Below are 22600 nucleotides of genomic sequence, written 5' to 3'. Positions count from 1 at the left end.
TAATATATGCCATGGTAGGCATATCACCCAGCTGTCACCTGCTTTTCTCCTACCACTTGAAGGCTGTGACATGTGGAAGTTGCCTGTATTCTGAAGTAGCGCTAGAAACAAACACTTCAACAAAACGCGAAAGCCAACATCTGCTTTGAGATTAGTTATGATGGTATGTGTATAACTCTATTTTGACACAGACGAAATTCCCCAGTTGTTGTTCATGGTTGCTAAGATACCATTTGTGAACTAGATATAGAAAATATCGACCAAATTGGAAATTGTTCTTGAATAATCTCACACAATATGTTCCGCAGTTTGATCCAGCCTTAATACATCATTTGAAAAAAAACTGCCATAAAACCATAACAAGGATCTGGAGCTGAGTAAATATGAAATTTTGACCTGCAAGGTTGATTATCATATTGCCTTCAGTCTGATTCCTTCTCTGTAGATCCAGCTTCTCTTATGCAGACGGCCAGTCTGGGGTGTAACAAGACCGCCGTGCCAGCACAGTCTCGGCTCACGCACCGGCAAGCACAAGTATCAGACGACAGACGAGCTGCCGGGTCCGGATTCATGTCTCTGATGATCATTGATCGTGATAAATCTCCCTCAAATATATATTATATTCGCACAGCGGACAGCCTCACAACTACCTATTCTTCTCTCCCCCTGAAGCCTTACCTCGGCAGGTCGCTCCTCCAGGCGTACAGGCTGCCGACGTACGCCACGGCCAGGAGAAAACAGGAGCAGACAGCACCTGAACAACTCACGTGCGAAAACTCCACAGCCGCCATCTTTTGTAAATATTGTACCCACAAGGCCACGGGTCACCTGTGGAACAGTCCACTCTGCAGAAGGGGGTGTTGCATTGAACTTGTGATACATATAAGGCAACATTGCACCTGTGTCCCTGATTTTAGTTCATAACGATATATGCAGTATTGGATGATTTATTGCTATCAAGCGTGTTAGATAAATGGCTGCTGAGCCTTTGTCAAAATGATTGTGAAACTGATCCAAGTGTCACTTATCAAGTAAGCTGACAAGCAGCATTAGCACTTGTATACCAGAATATCTACTAGTGTTGCCAAAACACGTTGGCAGAAATCATGACACCTTTAAATGTCATTGCCAGTCCAGAAACCAGATATCTGTATCTGTATCGGTATAGCCGGTATAACTGCCTTTCAGCGTAACACACCAGCTTCGCAGGCACGCGGCACGGCGGCAGCTGGCTATATTACACCGATCGACTTGTTACACCTAACTAGGGCTGCGTACCTAAACGTAACATCAGGTACAGGTACAGGTACTGGTACAGAGGTTTAGGTACAGGTCCGGACCTGTACCTGTACCTGAACAATTTGACAAATTAACACGTGTTCTTCACTTTTTCAATCATGACACAGAAACAATAATAAAGTGTTGGAGGGAAGGGAAAATGACTGACCTCTGACCTGATTTGAGTTTGTTGACCAATCACAACCCTGGATCAGCCACACTCTCGCGATGTCTCGTGAGACTGAGGATCTCAAATCAATCGACGGTGTTTACGTCTTTTCCAGTGCTAATTTTTCGTCTTTGTGGTAGGATTTACCTATCTTTAGTCATATACATGGTGTAAACTAGCTATTTCGGTATATACTCGTTACTTCATGATCCGGTATTTTGGACCTGTACCGAAACGATTTTTACGGTATTGGACCGGTACAGTGTACCGGTCCGCAGCCCTACACCTAACCCTTGAAGATATTGTGTTATCATGGGACGTTAAATGGATGAAAAAATTCCAGAAGAAATGGGACAAAAAATGAGATAACAGCTCACTCACATATCTGGCCGCCCGACAGTTGCTGCCTCCCTGAGAAGGTGGCCAGCCAGGAAGAGATTGTATAAGCACAGGCTTCTTACTCACAAAAAATTATATAAACATTATACAGATAAGTCTCATGTGACCATTAATGAGACTAAACAGCGAGAAATTAGATAAGTTACCATTCACGTCATGTTTATACAAGGATGGCATCTGTCCTGGGATTTGGAGACCTAAGGCCACAACAATTTAATTTCTTGGTTAACGGATTTTTCTAGAAAAATAATGGAGCGGGCGGGCGAAAAATAGATAGAAATAAAAACAGGCCTAGGCATCCTATTATTGTCCAAAATGGTTACAATAGGAGACATGAAGTCAACACACTAGGCTGGTTCAAAATTTAAACAATGAACTTTTAATGATACCACTGCATTGAAATATGGGATGACTGTAACAAGTAGCAAGAAAAGGACTGTTTTCAACTGTTCAGGGCAAAATATGAGCATCTTGCAGTTGATTCTGAATTTTTATTTTTATTTGCAAATCAGAAAAAAATGAAGCGGCGAATCCGTTAACCAAGAAATTAAATTGGTGTGGCCTAAGCTTGGTCCATAATTTTGTTACCCAACATTTGTCATTTACATCACCATTAACATGCAAATCTGTTAGTTAAGTACATGTAAGTAGCTATTGAGTCTGAAATCAAGTGCTAGTATTTCATTCTCTTTTCTTAAACAGAACTTAAGACACATCCACTTTTATATCAAGTATACAGTGACAATACATCACTGTTAGCAATTTATTGTCTTATTATTGCAGGATAAGTTATAAGATATAATAATATTACACATTTGTTACCATAATGCATACATTTTGTTATACACTCATTTATACTTTAAAATTAACACTAGATGCAGTATTCTCAATGAGATTTTTGATATCACATAGTGATAACTTAAGATTAAATATGTCAAGTCTCTATTAATGCATCACGAAGGCAGCTTCTTTAGGATCCATGTCCTTAACAGTTCGAGTTCTTGAGCACACATTTCATGGTACATTTGGGGAAAGAAGTGAAACTGGCATGGTACTCCCAAACTGTCCATTGTGCGATGCGTCTGCTTAACCCACTCCGGCACAACTAGGGGATCCTTTCCTCCCTGGCACAAAAACAGCTCTGGTAAGGAACCATTGGCTTCTCTTACAGCCTGCATCAAACAAAGTTGTCAGAGGCAAAAATTAATGAGTGCTGCACTTTTTGTGTGACCTGCTAGGTGGGGTAATTTGTCTTATCCTCTCACAGCACATTGTATCAACCAATTACAATAACATAGTGAAATGAGAAAGTGGAATTCAGTAAATCAAACATAAAGTCATCTTTGCTTAGACATGCCAACTTAATGTTAAGTAGAGTGGTACCTTATAGACTACAGAGTCATTGTTGAGGAAAGCTGACAAAGCAGCTACTCCAGCCACAGAAGGGTGATGTCTGTAAGCCACCTGCATGGCCATGGCACCACCCATAGAGAAACCACCTGTACGGATTAAACAATACAATCCCAGGATCATCTATTGTACATTTTTGTCTCATACTGTGTTGATTCTTCAATTTGTAACTACTACATGTAAATGTAATTGCTGTATGCCTAGATGGAACATACCTTCCAATATAGAATACATTGAAATGTATTATCATTCTTCATCTATAAACATGGTTTAACTAATATGTCAACCATACCCTGTACCTCAGCTCTGTTTGTTCTAAAGGGAAAGTGTTTCATCCATTTCTCAATATAGTTACAATTTGACAAAGGAGCTAAACCTCATTGACTTGACTGAGGCTTTCTTTTCTTGATATATTACATTAAGTTAAGTAACTGTATACAAAATATTATCTGATAATCATATATACCTGTGGAGGAATATAAATGTGACTTCATATGTTTATCCATCATGTAATGTGAGCCGACATCATTGCAAAGGAAAAGCACATGTTTGCTGTACCTAAAAGTATTCTTTCCCTTGGGATTCCAGACTTGACCTCCTCTTCTATCAGCCTGTTGAGGTGTTCACACATATAGTCCACAGACTCCATGTGGTCAGGGACATCTGGTGAGATCCTGTGTCTGTCAAACCAGACTGTCGACTTGTGCCCCATCATTGGAGTGTATGGTCTGTTACAAGAAAGAAAAGGAAAAAAGGCATTCAATACTCCATGTACCAATTATTATCAATATCAATGATTAGTACCAAAAGATGGAATAGTTCCTCCACTAGTATTACATTTTGATCAGGTATCTCACATTGACAGGTTGGTAAGCAATTGCTTTGAAAGGGTACGTGTTCCAATCACTCAATACAAATTTATTTTCACATAAAATATTTAGCCAGGAACATAACATGCCACCAGCAAAATATAAATCCATTTGGAGTCCATACTTTCAGTACATGTACTTACTAGTAGGAACAGATGGCAAAACATAAAACCACAACTATTCCTGGGAGAAATCTATCTCAGTGCTTTGATAAATTGGTTATCGACATTGCTTCTTAGGGATCAAAAATGCCCTATGCGGATCTCTATTCTTGATTGATATTCTTTCCACTAGTACCATCCTTCAGGAAACATGACTCCCAGCAGACATGTATAAAACCTGCCCATATGTCATCAGGTTGTACATGCACCTCATAAGCAGCTGTGGGGTGGAATAGAAAATGTGGCTATAACGAGCGAGCTGTCAGCAGCAAGTATGACAAACTTAAACTGTCAATATCCAGGTAAATATCATCATATATCAAATACACATGTATGGCAAATTTAATGATGAATATCAAATATACATGTATAGGCTTTTCATTGATGTTCACAGTTGTAATAATTATAATTTGAATACCCAAAAGCTATTGGCAGGTAAGTGGACTACAGCAGCATCATGTTGATGTATCTATGATCAGACATAAATATATTACAGGCTGCAATCCAACATGGTGAAAGTGACATCATACAAAAAGCCTGCTATCTTTCTGGTATATGTATGCATATAGTGAATTTTTCTATTTTTAGAATGAATGTAACCCCCGCCTACATGCACTGTGTATATGATAGAGCAAAAAGATTACAATCCAACCTTGGTGGAGCTGTAGGGAACACTGTTCTGATGTGGGAGAATACCATCCCATTCCCCATCAGATCCTGTATCCAAGAGCTCACACCCTCTCCTGTATCACCTGGGAAGAAGTCATACATTACTTATTTTAAGTATAGATACCAGTTCTTACCAGTCTAACACTAATACATTGTAGTGGAGAATCAGTACATGATAAACTAGATTCTGGTGAAATTATACATGCATTAAATATTTACAGTTTCTCATATGTCTTGTTTAATTGTAATGCTACATGTACTTCATTAATTATGCAAATAATGTTTTGACTAAAATTACATCTGTCCATTGATCACTTCCTGTCACTCAGAGGCGACCATCTACCTACATCTTAGCCGCGGCGACTGTTGCAGGGCTTCTCTTGCTTGCAGTCTTTATATTAAGACTGCAAGCAAGAGAAGCCCTGCAACAGTCGCCGCGGCTATCTACATCTTAGCTACATCTATAGAATACTGAACAAGGCCCTCATGGGGCATCACGTCCAGTTTCATGACATGATTAGCTCATGGAAAATATGTAGCTGTGAAAACACAGTCTCTTACCTTGTCCTAGAAATAATTAACGTTAGTGTCCAAATTCATTATTGATTGAATAAGATTATTATTGATAATTGAGGAAGTAGAGTTATTCTATCACCTCTACTTCCTCAAATTCTTGTCCTGCAACTGCGCATGCAAGTTACAACTTTACTTAAAACAAAATCTCTGGACACAGAGGTAATGATGTCATATAGGGGTGAATCAGCTGGTCATAAATTATGGACAAATAAAAATGCTGCCATTGCTTTTTTTTGTGTGGAGCGTTCAGAAATCTCTTCAGCAGTGGGTGTCTAATATTGAGGACGATTAGTCCTTGGAAGTGGCAGGACGTCATACCTATTGAATAGGGCTTGTCCAGTATACTGTAAATATTAATGCTTGCGAAAGTTATCACATATTTTGAAAGGGGAAGTCGGTCGTGGGAGGGCTTGTGCTACTAGAAAATTATTATATGGAGGAAAACACTTTCACTTTCGAGTTCTTCTTAACTTTGACTTTGAGCAGACATCAGGAAAGTCACGTTGCACACAAAATAAATACACGAAGGCTGTAGCTTCACATTACTCACCTGAGCCATGTAGAAAGATGACAGACGCAGTGTGTTTGCCAGTTTGACACACAATGTTTTTCTGCAAGTTCAAAACTTTCGTGGCGGCCGCCATCTTTGAGATCCCGTGATGCAACACGATAACATACATTTCGGGACAATGAGAGCAACAAAACGACATAAATATTTTGGCAGGTTTTAATCACTTACTACCCAAATTAATAGTAATGCAGAAAATCGTACATTAAGTCAGATACTATGTGAGTTTATAGATATGTTGCATTTTTTAATACACTTTTCTGACGGAAAACTACGATGTTTCTTTCCAAAAGTACTCCAATTTTGTTTGATGCGGTGAACGTCCGGATCACGGGTACAGTTTCCAAAGGCAACGTTTGGGGCAGGTCATGAGCTGTACAAATATTCGAATTCCGACACTTTGTACCTTAAATATGCAACAAATCTAACCCAAATGGGTGCCAAATGTGGCAAGAGTTTGGAATCTTCAAGACAGGGTTGACTACTGAGCAAAGAAAGGTGAGTTTTCGACGTTGTTCGACTACGGTGCATTTAGCCCGCTTCTTTTGGTTTTGTTGGGGTAGTTTGTCGGGGGAGGGTGTTTTTCCTGCATAGCCATAGCAGCGTACGTACACCTATGATTTTGACAAGTTACTCGTATTCATGTATTGGCATGATACATGACTGTTGAAAGTTCATACTTTCCACAAACGCCAGGTAGTTCCAGTGTTGCTTCCGTATGAATGATCTAAACGTTTAAACTTAAAATAAATTTTCTCATCAATAAATCATATTGTATGGACAGCATATGTCAACCAAATGAGTTCAACAAATACCATGCATTTTGTTTTGAATAATATATTTTCAAATGTTAGGTGTAGTGGTCGCTGAGTAATGAGACAGATGTAGATAATGTTACTGTATCGATTCCTCCAAAAACAGAATCAGACTGAGGACACTACTGGTAATTCAATGTACTATATTGAGTTCACTAGTGGCTGTGTTAAAGATAAATGCACTGTTGCCTGATTAAGGTCAGGATCGAGTGACGCTGCACGATTTTCTCCCCTGCAGAGAACAGCGTACGAGAGGAGTCCGATGATTATGCTGCCATAGGTCACATGTCTATGCCAGCACAAATCCTAGTTGAGCCCTGAATAGCGTTGCCATTGTAAGAGGATCAGGAAAGCTTTACACCAACGATGCCTACCAAAAAGGTGGCCTCTGACTCCGAGGAGGTGGGGTCGGAAGCCGAGTCAGAAGACAATAAGCACAAGGAGTTGATGAACGTGTAAGTATATTAAATAGGTGTCAGCTACATTTCACATGTTTCAGTTTGTTCTTTTGTTACTGTTGTTAACTGGTATTGTCTGTACAGTCATTATGTTTTGGGGATGAAAGTTGTTTGTTACAACATGCATATGATATCTGTTATGCGGTTTATTGACACTTAAGTTTAATAGCATTGTTTGCTTGAATTGGCTTGTCTTGGATGTATATTTTGATAAAAGTATTATAGCAATGTCTAGTTAATTGGAATATGTAGTGAATACATATTTTGATTAAAGTATACCAATGTCTAGCTATGATATAACTAGACATCTTTGGTTTGTACTTTTATCAAGGCGGTTTAATACTAATAATATATATTAATAGACATCACTGTCATGGTTCACAAAACACAGACAAAATGCAATGAAGGACAATATATTAATTCTGTCCTCATACTCATAGTCCAGATTGTAGCAAACTGATCTCGAATATTAACTGTCCATATTTTAGGGTAGTATCAGTATGCATTACTAGTATTTATAAATTATGAAATATTCTCAATGTACACATCTCATTTCAGCATACATGTAAACTCGTATTTTGTTACATAATAAGACTCTTGAATTAAAACATATTTGCACGGTACATATTATGTCTGAATGGAGACTAGATGATGTATGAAGGTGTTATCTGCATCAGTGGTTCTGAAGCAGTCTCCTGTGCATTACCATGCTGCGGGCACCACAGCCTCAGTTACCATACATTTTTCATGCATTTAAAGCAGTCACTGCATTGATTTGTATGGCCTCAATCTATTTCTGGTAGATAGACGTCACTAAATCAGGTTAACTGTTCCTCCCAATCTACCATGAATAATGGTGATTTGTTCTAGAGGGACAACGAACTTATTTCTCATCTATCTATTGCCAGCATCCATGTATTGCCTTTTGTTAATGTTTAGGCACCTGACCTGTCATTGGCTTGCTTTTGTTGAATTTTTGTTAAAACTAAAATGTATGTAACTGTTATCCTCACTATCATGGTTCTACATGTATGTACCACTGTTATATGTCACCAAAAGCAGAGTTTCCTTTAAACAAATTTTTCTAGAAGCTGACACTGGTGAGGAACAAAATATACATTACTTGCTTCAGTTGACACTTGCCTATGGGCAGATTTGTAATCACTCGACCTTTACTTCTTTAAGTGTAGTAGTAGGTACATGTACCAATCTTGTATCTGAAGTATACTGCGAGGTCACACAGGGACACAGACACTTCCCCACAGATGTAATGAGTAAAGTGGTGCCCATGGCTGTGTGAAGCTTACAATGTCATACTGCTAAACTTCACAGCTGACAGGTTCACACAAAATTGAGGAAAACTCTGGGGACAAGATAGTTCATGGGGACTTTTTTCTAATAATACGTCTAGCCATATAAAGATGAAAGGCATGTTGATCATTTACAGCCCTTGACTAGTATATCATTTGCCTTGTTGCATTATCATTTTTTTGAGTAACGGTGAAATAACACAGTCAGATAATGAAATCAAAAGAAAAATTTGTCATACCACAAATAGCCTTGGATTTGGCTTGTCATCTAATTCATATAGTTACCAGTAAAACCAAAGCAGTAAAACTTTGCCTGGGAATTAGTTGTATAGATTTTTAGAGCATACTAGTATTTTAAGTTGATGCCCTTCTCCTAATGGTAATACCCTACTCATTCTTTCTCACGAACAGCCCCAAGGGGCCTCAGATTTGTGCCAGGATGATATCGACCTTCAAACGTATAGTCTGCAGCGGTAAAGATAACAGGAACTGCAAGAGAAATCACCTCATGCATTGAGGGAAACCCAAATCACATAAACCATTAAAATTACATCAGCAGTCTCTGCAGCCTGGGCCCCCAGGAAGTACAGGTTATCTCCACATTCATCACTGTAAGAACAGAATCAATGCTACATTAACTGGAGGGTAACTGGATTCTTCTGCTATAGACATACATTTATTATCTACAGCAATTAACATCACGAGAATGATTAGATGTGATTGGTGGCCCTTAATCCCCTATCCGTCATCCTATTGTATATTTTTAGGTATGTTGGGAATAAGATATAATCAGCCTCAGTGTGTTTGGGATGTTTAATTAAATTTAGGTAGAGTAAGTGTCATTATGGCTGTGCAGCCTGTGCTTTACCAAATTAGTTAGCGTACTGTATAGCAGTGAAGCAAGACACATGATATATGCCAGTGGTTGGTAGAAGCCAAAATGTTTTTGCAGATAAGAAATGTACTTGTGTGTGTTGTATATAACTGTGTTGATTTGCAGTGCCCCCATGAATTTATTTTGTCTTCATAGTTCTCAAAATGTGGCAAAGATTTTTGCTCAGAGTTTGTCAGAAATTTGTCTTTTTGATTGTCGTGAATAAATAAGAGACCAAAAAAAGTAAACCAAGAGTTCCATCTATTATATTATTAAATATAGAAAAAGTCAAAGGGGATAGTTTCATGTTGGCAAGCTGTACAAGGTGGCTTTTTTTTTTTGGTTGCATCCATGCAGGATTACAATATACTGTATGCTACACTATAGAGTCCTGGGACTACCAATATTATAGCACTAGACATCATTTTGACATACATGTAGCATATATTGTACGTATTAGTAGGAAAATTATCTATGATTATATACTTGTAAGTTGTAGGTGTTAAAATAGCCTCCCCAGGAAGAGTAGAGCAGGTGCAGGTTTGTCTGGCGATTAATCCTCCATCTCTATTATACCCCACATGGAGAGGAGGTGATTCCGGAGTAGGTCCATGTAATGGAATTTCAGGTCGAGGTTGACAAAAAATCAATACTTGCTCAATCCGTGTGTAGGATATCAGATTTAGTAGGACTTGTGCCGGGGATACAGGGGTAATGGCTTTCTGTGCAGCGTGTTTGATCACAAGTTTTTCAATCACGCAGACGTGCTTCCTCAGGAACCTATCAATGGCAGTAAATTCTATGTGTGCTACCATGGAGGTAGATAAAACACCAATCAGGGGAATGTAGTGTAAAAAGTCAGATGCCTAGTTTGTATGTGGTAAAGGATGTATAATTTGGCCATGATATAATATAATCTTGTGCTCAGCCCTGTTTTTAAAAAACCCTTCTAAGTTGTTAACTTAAAAACAGTTCATGATACAGTGACAACAGTGTATAATGCTTCTATCTTGTTGAGGCCATTTCTTTAAGTTGCTGTTACTAGTGTAATTAATAACTTAGTGTTGTCAGGCTTAAGATAGAATAGGTACATAGCTGTATAAGCATTGTCTATTGTCATGCAAATCACACAATGGTTACAGAAAATATGGACTGATATCCATGGTTACTTGAAATGTACAAAAAACACCAGAGATGAAAAAGTTACTAGTAACTATTTTCAGCTACACCTGCAGTACAATGTACATGTACGGTCACCAACGTGTCCACTTGATATGACAGGCTTTTGTGGTGTAATTAGCAGAAGCACTCTTGACAATCCCTTGTCCTTAAGACGAGGTCTGAGCATGCATGCCCTGTTTAAAGTGCTTTGACCCAGCCTTAATAGCAGCTCATATTTTTTCCATGTCAGTTTGAGTGGTTTAGGGTAAGTCGGTGATTGGTTGAGCATCCATAATCTCTTTAGACTTTGGCCACTTAAAGTACTCACAGTAGCATGTAACCAGATCAGATTTAGATTTGAGGCTAGAGTGTAGCAGTCAGGCTGTGGCAACAAGTATTAAAGCTTCAGCATCAGAACTGTAAGAGTTTGGTGGTAGTTTGTTGTAAAACCTACCCATGTGTACCACACAAAGTGACACTGCTATGTGTAAACTGCAAGGTTGGTACTGGCAAGGGCCAGGCAAGGATCAGAAGAAACATGACAAAGCTTTGCCAGTACTTGTCAATATAAATCTGAGGTAAGGTGTACATCATTCTGTTTTGTCAACATATGAAAGGCTATGTTAACCATGGTTGTTTATGTTTATGTAGTTGATTTCATAGAACAGGATCCACAAGGAAGCAATAATTGACACAAGGAAGCAATAATTGACATGGAAAGATACATGCAGTGTGCAGGGGAACAGTGTTATCTTTCAAGTATTACGTACATGTATCTAGAATGACTTGTAATTACAACTTTAAAAGTGTTAAATTGTTTACCTGTCAGCAACAGAAGAGATGAGGTTTTTGCATTACTAGTATACAATCATGAGTTATACAATTTTGTTGTTGCTGTTTCGAGAACACAATTGTCAAGTGACTTTTATGAATATGAAGACCTAGAGTTAGACTTCATTCTGTGGAAACATTGACAACTTCTATGTACAAAAGAAGTTTACGGTTAGGACGTTTGTATTGGGATTAGAAACCTTGCCAACGCAATCTCTATTGCCACTATTGGCGTGACACACAATGACTGTTGCCAACATGCTTCCATGGTGCTTAATTAGTTGCCGTCTGGCTGAAATGATACTAGCGAGCTTAAGGAAAGGAAAAACTGTGCACTCTACAGTCTGCATTTTTTCTTGCACCACATTTGAAGAAATCCCAGGATGTGTACACTGCAGATTTCTATGACTCTATAGTATGATTACTATGAATGTAAATACACCCCAATCCCTTGGCACACGGACATACTTGATTAAAAAGCTTTTAACTCTTTCTAATAGACCATGGGAACAGTGAGTGAGTTAGTGACCTTTCACCAAGCAAAGGGCACATACTGTGGAACAATTTCATGGTGGTGAACTCAAATGCCATGTAAAAAAGTGGGGTAACATAATTCTTGTTTGATTAGAGCACATTTACCTATCACATTTAAGTAGGGCTGACATTGTCAGCTTACAGGTATTATTAATTTTAAATGGTTAGTAGAATGGGAAGACCAGTCCTTTCACCCATGTACTTGTACAGTGTATGTAAATCTCTAGCAGATTGTCACACATGCTTTTATTGTTCCCTCTAGAAACTGCAAGTTTATATCATGGACTGGTCCTGGGAAGCGTGTTCCAATCCTCATCTTCAAGGCAGAGAACATGTTTGTCAAGAACAAGGAACTGAAGATGGTTGGAGGTACGAAATTAAGCATCACACAACGGTCTCTGACTATCTATTGACACAATGTTTTACCAATGTAACAATATGATTGTGTGAAATTCTTGGTAGCTTTCAGAGTAGAAATAATCTGAGTGTAAACATGTGTCACCAGGATTATTACAACATTCTCAATATTTTTCCATACACTTTGGTAAACATATAGTGGTATCAAATGTCAGGGTAACATTTCTAGTGCCACAGGTCCTTGAATGTGGTGTTGAATGCTTCCCTCTCATGTTCCCTCCCCTTTGTTGTGTGCATGTACAGAGAAGTACCACCTGTCCTACAAGATGGTGAGAACTGAGAGTAAGCTGGTCAGGTCCATCCTGGCATCTCACGGCTTCCATGAGGTAAGTGGCTTCTATTTATAGAATCATACTTTTCTTTTAAACAAAAAATAAGCTGCTGTTCGTGTAGTTATGGGTGATGGTAATATGATAATGAGTAGAAGAGGAATTGTGTAATTGGGAAAAATTAAGTTCATCTGTAGAAAACCATCTGCTGGTGGAAGTTGGAGCAAAGTTGCACAAAGGAATGCTAGAAAGTGCATCGTTCTTCTTTATTAAGAAGACAACATCACAGATATTGTCTGATATTGTTTGGTTGCTGTAGTTTTCCTGCACTGCACTGACACCTGTTCTTTCCTTGTGTACTTGAAGGTCCACCCAAACAGCAATGACTTTAACCTGATGTGGACAGGTAGTCATCTCAAGCCTTTCTCCCTCCGCTGCATGCACGAGTTTCAGAAGATCAACCACTTCCCCAGGTCTTACGAGCTGACACGTAAAGACAGGCTCTACAAGAACATACAGAGGATGCAACAGTCCAAGGTAGGGGAATTCAACTATATTTGCAGCGTGTTGAGTCCTGTGGTTAGCGACCCTGCCTCTGGACCACGAGGTTGGGACTTGGAATCCTGTCTGTTGTCACTCACCCAACATGCATGCTATGTCTGGAAAGGTTGCAGTTCTTAGGTGGGACATTAAGCCATGGTCCACTGTTCATTGTACTTGTTGAAAAGAGCTAGGGAAATTTCCCCAGTACAATGAACCTGTATAAACTGTCCTCAAAAGTGATTTAGTGATTGTATATTCATTTCCAGCTGTACTGAAAGAATTTTTCATCTGTTTTTATCAAGATCCAGGGTACGTACATGTACACAACATAATCAATGCTGGCCTTGTCCCTTATCAACCATGCACCAGCTGGGTATTGTGTGGTGGAATTGACTTATGATGGTATTTGCGAGATGCAATTTGGATAACATGTTACAATGATTTACAGTGTTCTATATATGGTATAAGTATAGAGTGGGTGGTCCTTAGAGATCTGATAAGTAACAATGCATTCCATATTTTTATTGGTTCATTGCGTGAGCTGTATTTGAGACCGGTTTTAACTGTTTGAATAATTCAGTTCGTAATGGTGGCAGTAGTCACTATAAATAATAAATTATTCTCATGACTTGTCAAACACCTAGCTAATATGATGGCTCAAAGGGTCAAAATTTTAAAGTATAATTTCTAAAAGAGTTTATGTTGAAAATTAATGCCTGAAGGCTAATTAATTGCAGTGTACAACATACATATTAAAGCTGGTGTGTTACGCCGAAAGGCGGTTATACCGGCTATACAGATACGATATATAAAGAGAAACAAGTGACTATTCATATTCTATTCAAAACAATTGACTATTCTATTAATAATTTCTAAAGTGCCTGCTTCAGTTTAGCCCAGATGTTTGGATTGAAAGTTATTTAGCACTCATGGTGTAATAAGATATAAGTGAATAAGCTTCTTTTGTTTGTTCCAGGGAGTGAAGAATTTTGACTTCATCCCGGGGAGTTTCATCCTGCCATCTGAGTATCAGGAGTTCTGCAGTAAGTTTTATAACTCTCATACAAAAGTACTGTTACTGAAATTCTAAACTGTTATAGAGCCAGTCTGAAGGTTCACCAAATCTAGGCAAAGGGCTTTGTTACGCCCCTATTGTCATGTTAATATCCTGCATTGATTATATATTTTTTGCATAAATTTGAATATGCTGTAACAGTTGCTGAACAATAACCACAGGCAAAAGACGTCTGATAACAGTATGAACTATGATAAGTATTGTACAACTGAAAAGTGAAGTTAGGTCTGATGGTATGATACATGTATGTTAGGTTTGGTATGTGGATGCCAAATACCAAATGTTCACTGCTATGCTATCTGACTACAGCGCTAAGGACATAACTCAAATATGGTAAATACAAAGGCTCTAAGAGAATTATAGATGTATTTCCTATAACTGACTGCTGCAGTTTGTGTATGCACTGCCACATCTGTCAGTTTATAAAACACAGTATCCTTTTGTAGCCTTACTTTTCAGGCAAGTTGGGACAAATGACAGGGCCAGTGGTAACACTGTCTCTCATGCAGATGAGGGAGAATATCTTATTCCCCAGCACTCTGGGCTGCCAGGCTAACTCTAGATCTGTTGACTGACTCTGGATCTCTCCTTTCCCCCCACCTCCTCCCACTGCTGCCCTGCTCAGGGCACCGTAAGCACTGCTCTCTTCTGTTCTTTCTCATCAGTATGCTCGCACTTGCATGGGGCAGATTTGCTTCAGAGTTGGTGCATGTAGTATGTGCCCAACTTCAAATTTTCTGTTTAAGATCTGAGGATGAGTGCCACTTACAATATACATGTTGTGGTTTTGGAAAGCAAATTGACAGTTTTCTACAGCTCTGAAGTGACATTTTACTGAGTGGCAATTTGCAGTATTGTTAGAGTATTAAGTGGTGCTCTACAGTTCAGTTCAGTGGTGCTCTAGCAGCTCTACATTTAGTCTGTTATCCTAGTTTCACTTGCTACAAGGCATTGTTTTGCCTTTCCCAGAACAATGACAAACATAGCAGATATACATGTTTTTTTCTAACATGGGTACATTCAAACTATTCTTAGCATCATTTTAGCCATATTCTTCAGTAAAGATGTTCCAGGTTAGAGTAATTTCACATGGAATGTTAGTTCTTGTCAGGCTCTTCTTGTTGATAGTAACCTTCTTCCATACCATTATTTCTAGCCGCCTTTCTAAGAGACAAAGGACCGTGGATAGTCAAGCCCATTGCTTCCTCCCGGGGACGAGGCATCTACCTGGTGAACCATGTAAGTATGCACCCTAACGACCGGGCAATCATCTGTTAGAATGTGGTAGAATGGTCCGGAGTCTGTAATGATCAGAGGGCCCGAGGAAACATTCTTCTGGTAACTGTACATATCTTCAAGTTTGTGGGGTGCTTAGATTTTCTGGCACAGTGAAAATCAAGAGTTTGCAGTTATCTTTTTTAGTAACACAACAGAAGATAGGGCACATATGCAGTCTGATAAGTAAGTCTGCAGTGAGGGGTCATACAAAAATTGTGAACTTGAAAACACAGCAGAAATTTCAAAATCCATATACAACACAATGTCACGATTTTTATCATTATGGATTTTGTGGTAATTGAAAAAATCATTATAAAGATTCTTCATAGATTACAGGATTACATTAGGAAGACTACAGAGACACTATTATTGGAAAAAGCTAGAGGATATGTCCAGTATTTCCAGGGTGAGTTTCAGCCAGCGTTACTGCTCTATTGATTTCTTCTGTTCCGTTCCCTGCAGCCCCAGCAGGTTCCAGTGGACGAGAATATCCTGGTGTCCAGATATATCCACAACCCTCTCACTATTGATGGTAGGTTGGGATTTCAGTGACGCGTGTATCCATCCTTGTTCCTTTGCTATGCAGCCGTGTAATGATCTTTGCCAACGTTCTGCAGCATCTCTGCTGCCTTCTTTGGTGCGATGTGAACTGTTTGCCCTTGTCACGTTGTGATGTAATTATGACGACAAGGATGGGTGTCTGAACGTGACTGGACTCTATTACACCTTGCCACATTGTGGCATACATGTAGCAGCAAGGATGCAATCCTACGTACAAGGTTATATAGCAAAGAAAGTGTATTTTTAATGAGGACCTGAGAATGAAGAGGAACAGTAAATTAAGAGTTAGACTTCTTTATTGCAAGTTCATGCCCTAGGGCTAATTGCAAGAAAAAGTCAAATGCAAATCAATTGGATATACATGTAAAACTTCTTGCTGGCTCTGTCTTAATTTCATCGTTTCCCACATTAAAAACATTTTTCATGAGCAAGCTGTCCAAAATGTTACAGGATACCCTAATCTTTCTGTTCATCCCAGACTAGAAAAGTTTGACATGATTCCTCGGGGATGATTTGTAACTACTGATTACAGCATCCAACCAGCCCTGATTTGGGTCAAAGCATTTTATCCCCAGGATTTCTCTTTGAGGCAGTCTCTCCCATTTGTATGTTAATTGGACTTATCATTGATCCAGACCTGCTGAAGTCAATAACATGTCTCCCCATCGTTGGATTCTCTTTTATTGAATAAATATTTTTGGCCAGGAGGAATACCCAACACTTGCCCCTTTTAATACTAGTATTCATCCTTGAGATGTACCTGTATGTGTAAAGGTGAAGCTGCTGGGGAATTTGGACTGTGACATTTAGAAGTGCACATTATAACAATAAAATGCACTGTTTGGTTTGAAAGTGCTTGATAACAGGTCAATCTCATCAGAATGTCAAATACTGAAATAGGCATGTTTTATGTATGTAACTGTAACAAGCTATCGTCAACTGCCTTGCAAACAAACTAAGATGCAGAGGGAAGGGGTTTTGCCCCAACTGATTGAACTTTGATGACTGCATCAATCTGTGTCCATATTTTCTCCTCTTTGATTTCTGTTGAACAGATTGAAGTCAGGGTAAAGTAATTTTCTATTTTCCCCCAGGTTTCAAGTTTGATATCAGAATATATGTGGCGGTGACTTGCTACGACCCACTACTCATCTATCTGTATGAAGAAGGGCTTACAAGGTGGGAGCTTTTTGATGGTACAATGTACAAATGCAGCATAATGCCAAATGAAACGATTTTGTTGGTTCTTGGTTTTGAAAACAAAATAATATAAGTGTAATATAAAGTGTAAAGTGTACTTGTAGGGGAAAAGTCTGTACTCTACACAATAATACATTTCCATCTTTAGAATGTGAATATTATGCAGTAGTCAGATTCATATTTTCCTCCCAGCACTGTGTTTTTATTTTACCTTACGTGACATGTACAAGAACAGAAGAAATAAATTGGTGTGGCCCAAAGCTCATCAGACGTTCCTCGTGTGACATGGAAGATGGCCCATTATCCAGGCCACTGACCATGCATGCTTGATGAATTACAACTCAGAAGTAATTTCACTCCGAGATAGTATGTGGGTCACCTTGCGGGGTGACAGTAGATAATTCAGTAAACAGGAAAATCGATTCTACCTAATCAAGAAAGCCATTTCCTGCCAATTTTAATATTGGATTGGAAGTGCTTACTGGACCACCTAAGTACCGGTGTCCTCTATCTGTCTGTCACGCAAGACAGGCAGATATGTCAGGCCAATGGGATTACTTTTTTTTAAACGGTCATGTAATGATCCTTTGCTTCATTTAGTTATCCAGTTTTGTTCTCATCATACTTGAGCACAACAACATAATTATACACAGCATGTAGTCACATTGAGTATTCCCATGTTCCACAGATTTGCTACAGTAAAGTACGAGAAGTCCAACAGAACACTGAAGAACCAGATGATGCATCTGACAAACTACAGCGTCAACAAGAAGAGTTCAGACTATGTCAGGTATGTTCAGCTCAGAAACTATTGGCATACCATCAGTTCTATTAAGCATTTGTTGGAGTCAAGAAGTAAAATCATGTATTTGTAGGAAACAATGTTTACAGAATGTGTGATAATTATTAATACAGAAGAAAAGGAACCTTCAGATTCTAAGGAAGGTCAGTTTCAAGGCAGATAAATTTTTTTCTAATTGTTTAGAGAATTGTAGCATTTGGAGCTTATTTGTGATGACTTACTGAGAACTTTACTCAAACACATTGTAGATGTGATGACCCAGATGTGGAGGACTACGGTAACAAGTGGACGATGAGTGCAATGTTGAGATATCTCAAACAGGAGGGGCTGGACACCACAGGTTTGTTACATACTACATTATTGCAAATTAACGAAGGACTTAACAACATTATTATTAGATATTAAAACCATGCTTGTTTGGAAAGATGAATCAGATAATTAGATTTTATTGATTTGCTGCTCAAAGAATTTTATGTCATAATTTCTAGACATATCAAAATCAATTTTATCAAAATGTTTTGACACAACAGTTTTTCAAGTAACAGTAACATTTTATGAGAGTTTATGCTTCTTTCCTACTGTATTTCAATGTGAGCTTAGGCCACACCAATTTAATTTGTTGGTTCTCGGATTTTTCCAGAAAAAATATGGAGCGACAGGGCGAAAAAAAATAAAAATAAAAACAGGTCTAGGCATCCTATTATAGGCTTAAATGCTACGGAATGAGCCATGAAGTCAACACAAAAGGCTGGGTTAAAATTTAAACATTGAATTTTGAACTTTTAATCAAACCACTGCAATGATAGATGGGAAAACTGTAACAACTAGGAAGAAAAGGACTTTCCTCAACTGTTGGGGGCAAAACATGAGTATTTTTCAGTTGATTCAGGACCAGAATCAATTTTTTTTTTGCAAATCAGAAAAAAATGAAGAGGCAGAATCCGAGAACCAACAAATTAAATTGGTGTGGCCTTATACAAATTCATATGCTTCCTCCCTCAGCCCTGATGGTGAGAATAGAGGATGTTGTGGTGAAGACCATCCTCAGTGCAGAGATGCACATCGCCACAGCCTGCAAGATGTTCATGCCATACAGAGGAAACTGTTTTGGTACAGAAACCTTTTACCACACATTCCCTTTCACTCATTCAGGGTTAGAATTGCTCGCACTTAAGTTGTCATGGTTTGATGGCCAAGTATGTAAATAAAGCCTAGTGTTATGAACTGTTTAAGATTTTGAGGCTGCACATCAGTCACATAAATGATGTGCCTGTCTTATTTAGCTGTTTTCTGAGATTTTAAAGCCATCTCTGTTTGAAATTATGAATGTCTTAAAGTTACCTATAATTGAGACTTCGCTTGTCTGCATAATGCTAATTAAGTCCTTTTGACTGACTTTGATGTCCCGTCTGCCCTGCCCCACCGCAGAGGTGTACGGGTTTGACATCCTGGTTGATGAGAACCTGAAGCCATGGCTGCTGGAGGTCAACCTATCCCCATCACTGGCATGGTGAGTAGACAGCTCTTATGCACACTTAAAACATAAAACATATGATGATGGCTGGTTCAGCACCAAGGACAGGTCCATGTGATAGGGAACTCAATACAACTTTCATTAGAAAAACCTTGTCAAAAAAACAAATGTTCAGCTGTAGACACACATGTAGAAATACTAGAAATATGTAGATGTCAGCATGTCTGACAAAATTATGATAAAAGCAAACAAAAGAATCTGCTTTAGACAGTGACAGTATGTAGACAACAGTTTTATGACAAACATGTACAAGACTTAGTATTTTAAAGAGCCGAAAAAGATTTTGGTTTCTCGTCGTTCTAATGACAATATGTTAGCACTGATGACACGCACGTTTCTGTTGCAGTGATGCCCCGTTGGATCTGAAGGTCAAGTCTCACATGATCGCTGATCTGTTTGCGCTGACAGGTGGGTGACAAACCAATCTATGAAAAACACGACCTCACACTCTTGTAAAGGTTTCTGCAACCAGGTCATGACAGTGTGAGGGTCTGTTAGGAATTCCAATGACCTGTACTTACTAAGAACCATGCGTTTACAAATTTAAAGTGAATGTAGTGACGATGTAAGCATACATCAGATGGGTATCTCTTTTGCTCAATTTTGCGCAATGATAACTGTTTAGATTATATGACTGTACACCACAGTCTGTGGCAGTATTGGCACTACTGACACTGGTGTGCCTGATGTTCCTGTTCTCAGGCTTTATGTGCCATGACCCCATGGTGAGGAAGATTCAGCAGAGCAAACGAAACCAGGACATTGCAGCCAAAACAGCTCAGAGAGCACAGGTGTGTGGATATTTCATCAGAGTTTTATCATGCACTGTACTTGGTACGATACTGGGACTTACCATGACAAACCCATTGTTTACCAAGACAGAAGGAGAACAATGTATGTAATACAAGTACTACTTTCAGAGGTGTAGCATTTTTGCATATGAACTACATGTGATATACAATGGACGCCTATTGATTCACGATTACGTTGATACTGTCCTGTAAATTTGTTACTAACCCTTTTGCCATGTTGTCTACATGTCATGTACATGATGTTCTGACATTACAGCCTCCTGGACATTGTTTCTTTAATGACCAGTTTTCTCTGTGACATTTGTGTGATTTCAGTCGGCTCGTGAGAGGCCGGATTTTTCTGTGGGGGTAAGTTGGGACCGGTGTGCAGAATGATGTTCAACCCTGCCAAGTAAACCCTGACGTTAATTAACTCACCTTCTTTTTGTTTCCCAGTCTCTCCCCACAAGGTGGTCTGCACAGCACCATTTTGTTGACCCGCAGTTAACTCAACTACCCAGTGATTACCCATCACCAAGCTTTGTTGTGGTCTTGAGCTAGCTAACTTACCAAAGCATTTTGTCTTATACTTTTGTTTTTAAACAAGACTAACACTTGAGTTGTACCGGTATGTCCCCTTTTCAGTACTTAAAATATATCTGGCTGTTTTTTTCTGGAGTATGTTTGTTCTGGAGTATTCTATTCACCAAATGTTTTATTTTGCCTCTAATACACATTCAACCATATATTCTGTTTGTTGTGAAAGTTCTACTTTTATCCTAGTGCATATAATGACAGTTTGGTCAGCTTTTACTGTCTACTCTACTGTATGGTGATTCTGTTACCAGGTACTAGTATTAGATTGTAATTTTGTGATTTCTTACTGCAGTGTGTGTGCCAGGAAACATTATAAATTGCTTTGATGTAAACTTAGCAACAGCATTCCTGTTTGCATCTTTTCATCTCTTGGAGACTTGGTACCTAGAACGTGTCTGTTGTTATCCCACAGAGGCAAAGACCTCAGTCTGCGGGCAGTGTGAACGTCAGGCAGCTGAGGGACCGGCCTCAGTCTGGGCCAGGGTCGTGGGCCAAAGTTGAAGGGTCAAGTTTGAGCAGGGAGGAACAGAAGGTGTTGGTGAGGGTGAAAGAAGAGTTTGGCAGGAAAGGTGGATTCATCAGGCTGTTCCCTGCACCAGACTCCTGGGAACACTATGGGTAGGGACAACAAGCTACATTGTATATACAACTGTCAGATAATACATGTAGTATTCTTCTTAATGTGATGACTAGAAAAACTTGATGAAGGACAGCTATATTTCATACAGATGGTGTAAAATTTAAACAATTGGATATCTTTCAGCATTGACAAGAATTGGTATGAACTTGTGCCTTTCAATCGAATGTCATGCACAATTACAACATTGGTTCTTTTGTTTTTTAATCTTAGGGCATTCCTTGAGTACAAGACTACCATGAACAAAATGCTGGTTGACAAGCTTTTCCCAAATAGGTAAGCTTTTGTCAATGGTAAATCCATCAAGGTTCCATAGCTTTCCTATTAGGAACACTGTGAGTGCTACTTTTTTGATAACAGATGCATATCATAATGGCTCATAACCTGTTAAGTAACTGTGTCAATTGTGTCAAAATGTAGACATGTTTGAAGAATTTTCAATGTCCTAAAGTAACAAGTAAGACTGCTTCGCTGTCCATGGTGCTGATAGTACAACCATTCCAAGTAAAACTGCAATTGGACATTGTCAGTAGAAAGCAAAGATAAAACTATGCACTATTTCACCCAAGAAGCACACTAGCATTTCAGGTGTTTCTGTGAGCTGAATGTATTGTGTACCAACAGGGCCAGGGGCTACAGGGGTGGTAGATCCACAAGTGCAAGCTATTCTTCTGCCACGGCAAAGTTAGTATAGACACACGATGCACCAGAGTTGGGTGTACTGATAGCTGTGTTCCTATAGAGGTGGTTGGGTAGTCCTTGGTGTATGTTGATGACATGTTATGCCTTTACTCGTACTTTGTGCTCAATTAGA

The 22600-nt window shown here is 38.9% G+C and overlaps 3 protein-coding genes across 3 annotated transcripts in view; 1 reads left to right on the top strand and 2 right to left on the bottom strand.

Annotated features, from left to right (window-relative positions):
* The window catches only part of LOC109472323 (CAAX prenyl protease 2-like), a 14106-nt gene extending 13310 nt beyond the window's left edge, over positions 1-796 (bottom strand). Inside the window, exon 1 of the mRNA XM_019772018.1 lies at positions 679-796. Coding sequence (XP_019627577.1) covers positions 679-791 — 113 coding nt within the window. The 5' untranslated portion in view covers positions 792-796. The remainder of the gene's footprint in view (positions 1-678) is intronic.
* A 1626-nt stretch (positions 797-2422) lies between these two features.
* Positions 2423-6190, bottom strand: LOC109472156 (lysophospholipase-like protein 1). The gene is made up of 5 exons (XM_019771729.1): positions 6082-6190; positions 4939-5038; positions 3815-3984; positions 3230-3345; positions 2423-3018 (listed from the first exon to the last, which is right to left on the bottom strand). Exons 1-5 carry the CDS (start codon positions 6173-6175, stop codon positions 2800-2802), a joined length of 699 nt encoding a protein of 232 aa, XP_019627288.1. The 5' UTR covers positions 6176-6190; the 3' UTR covers positions 2423-2799.
* Positions 6191-6412: 222 nt separating this feature from the next.
* LOC109472146 (tubulin polyglutamylase TTLL5-like) overlaps positions 6413-22600 on the top strand; it is a 29626-nt gene continuing 13438 nt past the window's right edge. The window contains exons 1-19 of the mRNA XM_019771719.1: positions 6413-6597; positions 7153-7369; positions 12345-12451; positions 12743-12825; positions 13135-13305; positions 14288-14354; positions 15543-15625; positions 16127-16196; positions 17320-17404; positions 18114-18215; positions 18476-18567; positions 19230-19337; positions 19656-19737; positions 20108-20169; positions 20464-20552; positions 20889-20921; positions 21562-21767; positions 22000-22062; positions 22411-22470. Of these exons, the coding sequence (XP_019627278.1) occupies positions 7281-7369; positions 12345-12451; positions 12743-12825; positions 13135-13305; positions 14288-14354; positions 15543-15625; positions 16127-16196; positions 17320-17404; positions 18114-18215; positions 18476-18567; positions 19230-19337; positions 19656-19737; positions 20108-20169; positions 20464-20552; positions 20889-20921; positions 21562-21767; positions 22000-22062; positions 22411-22470 (1652 nt within the window). The 5' untranslated portion in view covers positions 6413-6597; positions 7153-7280. The remainder of the gene's footprint in view (positions 6598-7152; positions 7370-12344; positions 12452-12742; positions 12826-13134; positions 13306-14287; positions 14355-15542; positions 15626-16126; positions 16197-17319; positions 17405-18113; positions 18216-18475; positions 18568-19229; positions 19338-19655; positions 19738-20107; positions 20170-20463; positions 20553-20888; positions 20922-21561; positions 21768-21999; positions 22063-22410; positions 22471-22600) is intronic.

This window comes from Branchiostoma belcheri, unplaced genomic scaffold (genome assembly GCF_001625305.1).
Source record: "Branchiostoma belcheri isolate BF01 breed outbred unplaced genomic scaffold, Haploidv18h27 scaffold27, whole genome shotgun sequence".
In the NCBI taxonomy this organism is placed as follows: Eukaryota; Metazoa; Chordata; class Leptocardii; order Amphioxiformes; family Branchiostomatidae; genus Branchiostoma; species Branchiostoma belcheri.
This window is presented reverse-complemented; position numbering and strand designations above follow the sequence as displayed.

What these genes read in the sequence shown, in the direction of transcription:
- LOC109472156 (XM_019771729.1), bottom strand. Translation starts at nt 6,175, where the DNA reads ATGGCGGCCGCCACGAAAGTTTTGAACTTGCAGAAAAACATTGTGTGT. An exon ending in CATCTTTCTACATGGCTCAG is followed by an intron (nt 5,039 to 6,081) that starts GTGAGTAATGTG and finishes ACTTCTTCCCAG; the next exon opens with GTGATACAGGAGAGGGTGTG. An exon ending in AAGGGAAAGAATACTTTTAG is followed by an intron (nt 3,346 to 3,814) that starts GTACAGCAAACA and finishes TAATCCGTACAG; the next exon opens with GTGGTTTCTCTATGGGTGGT.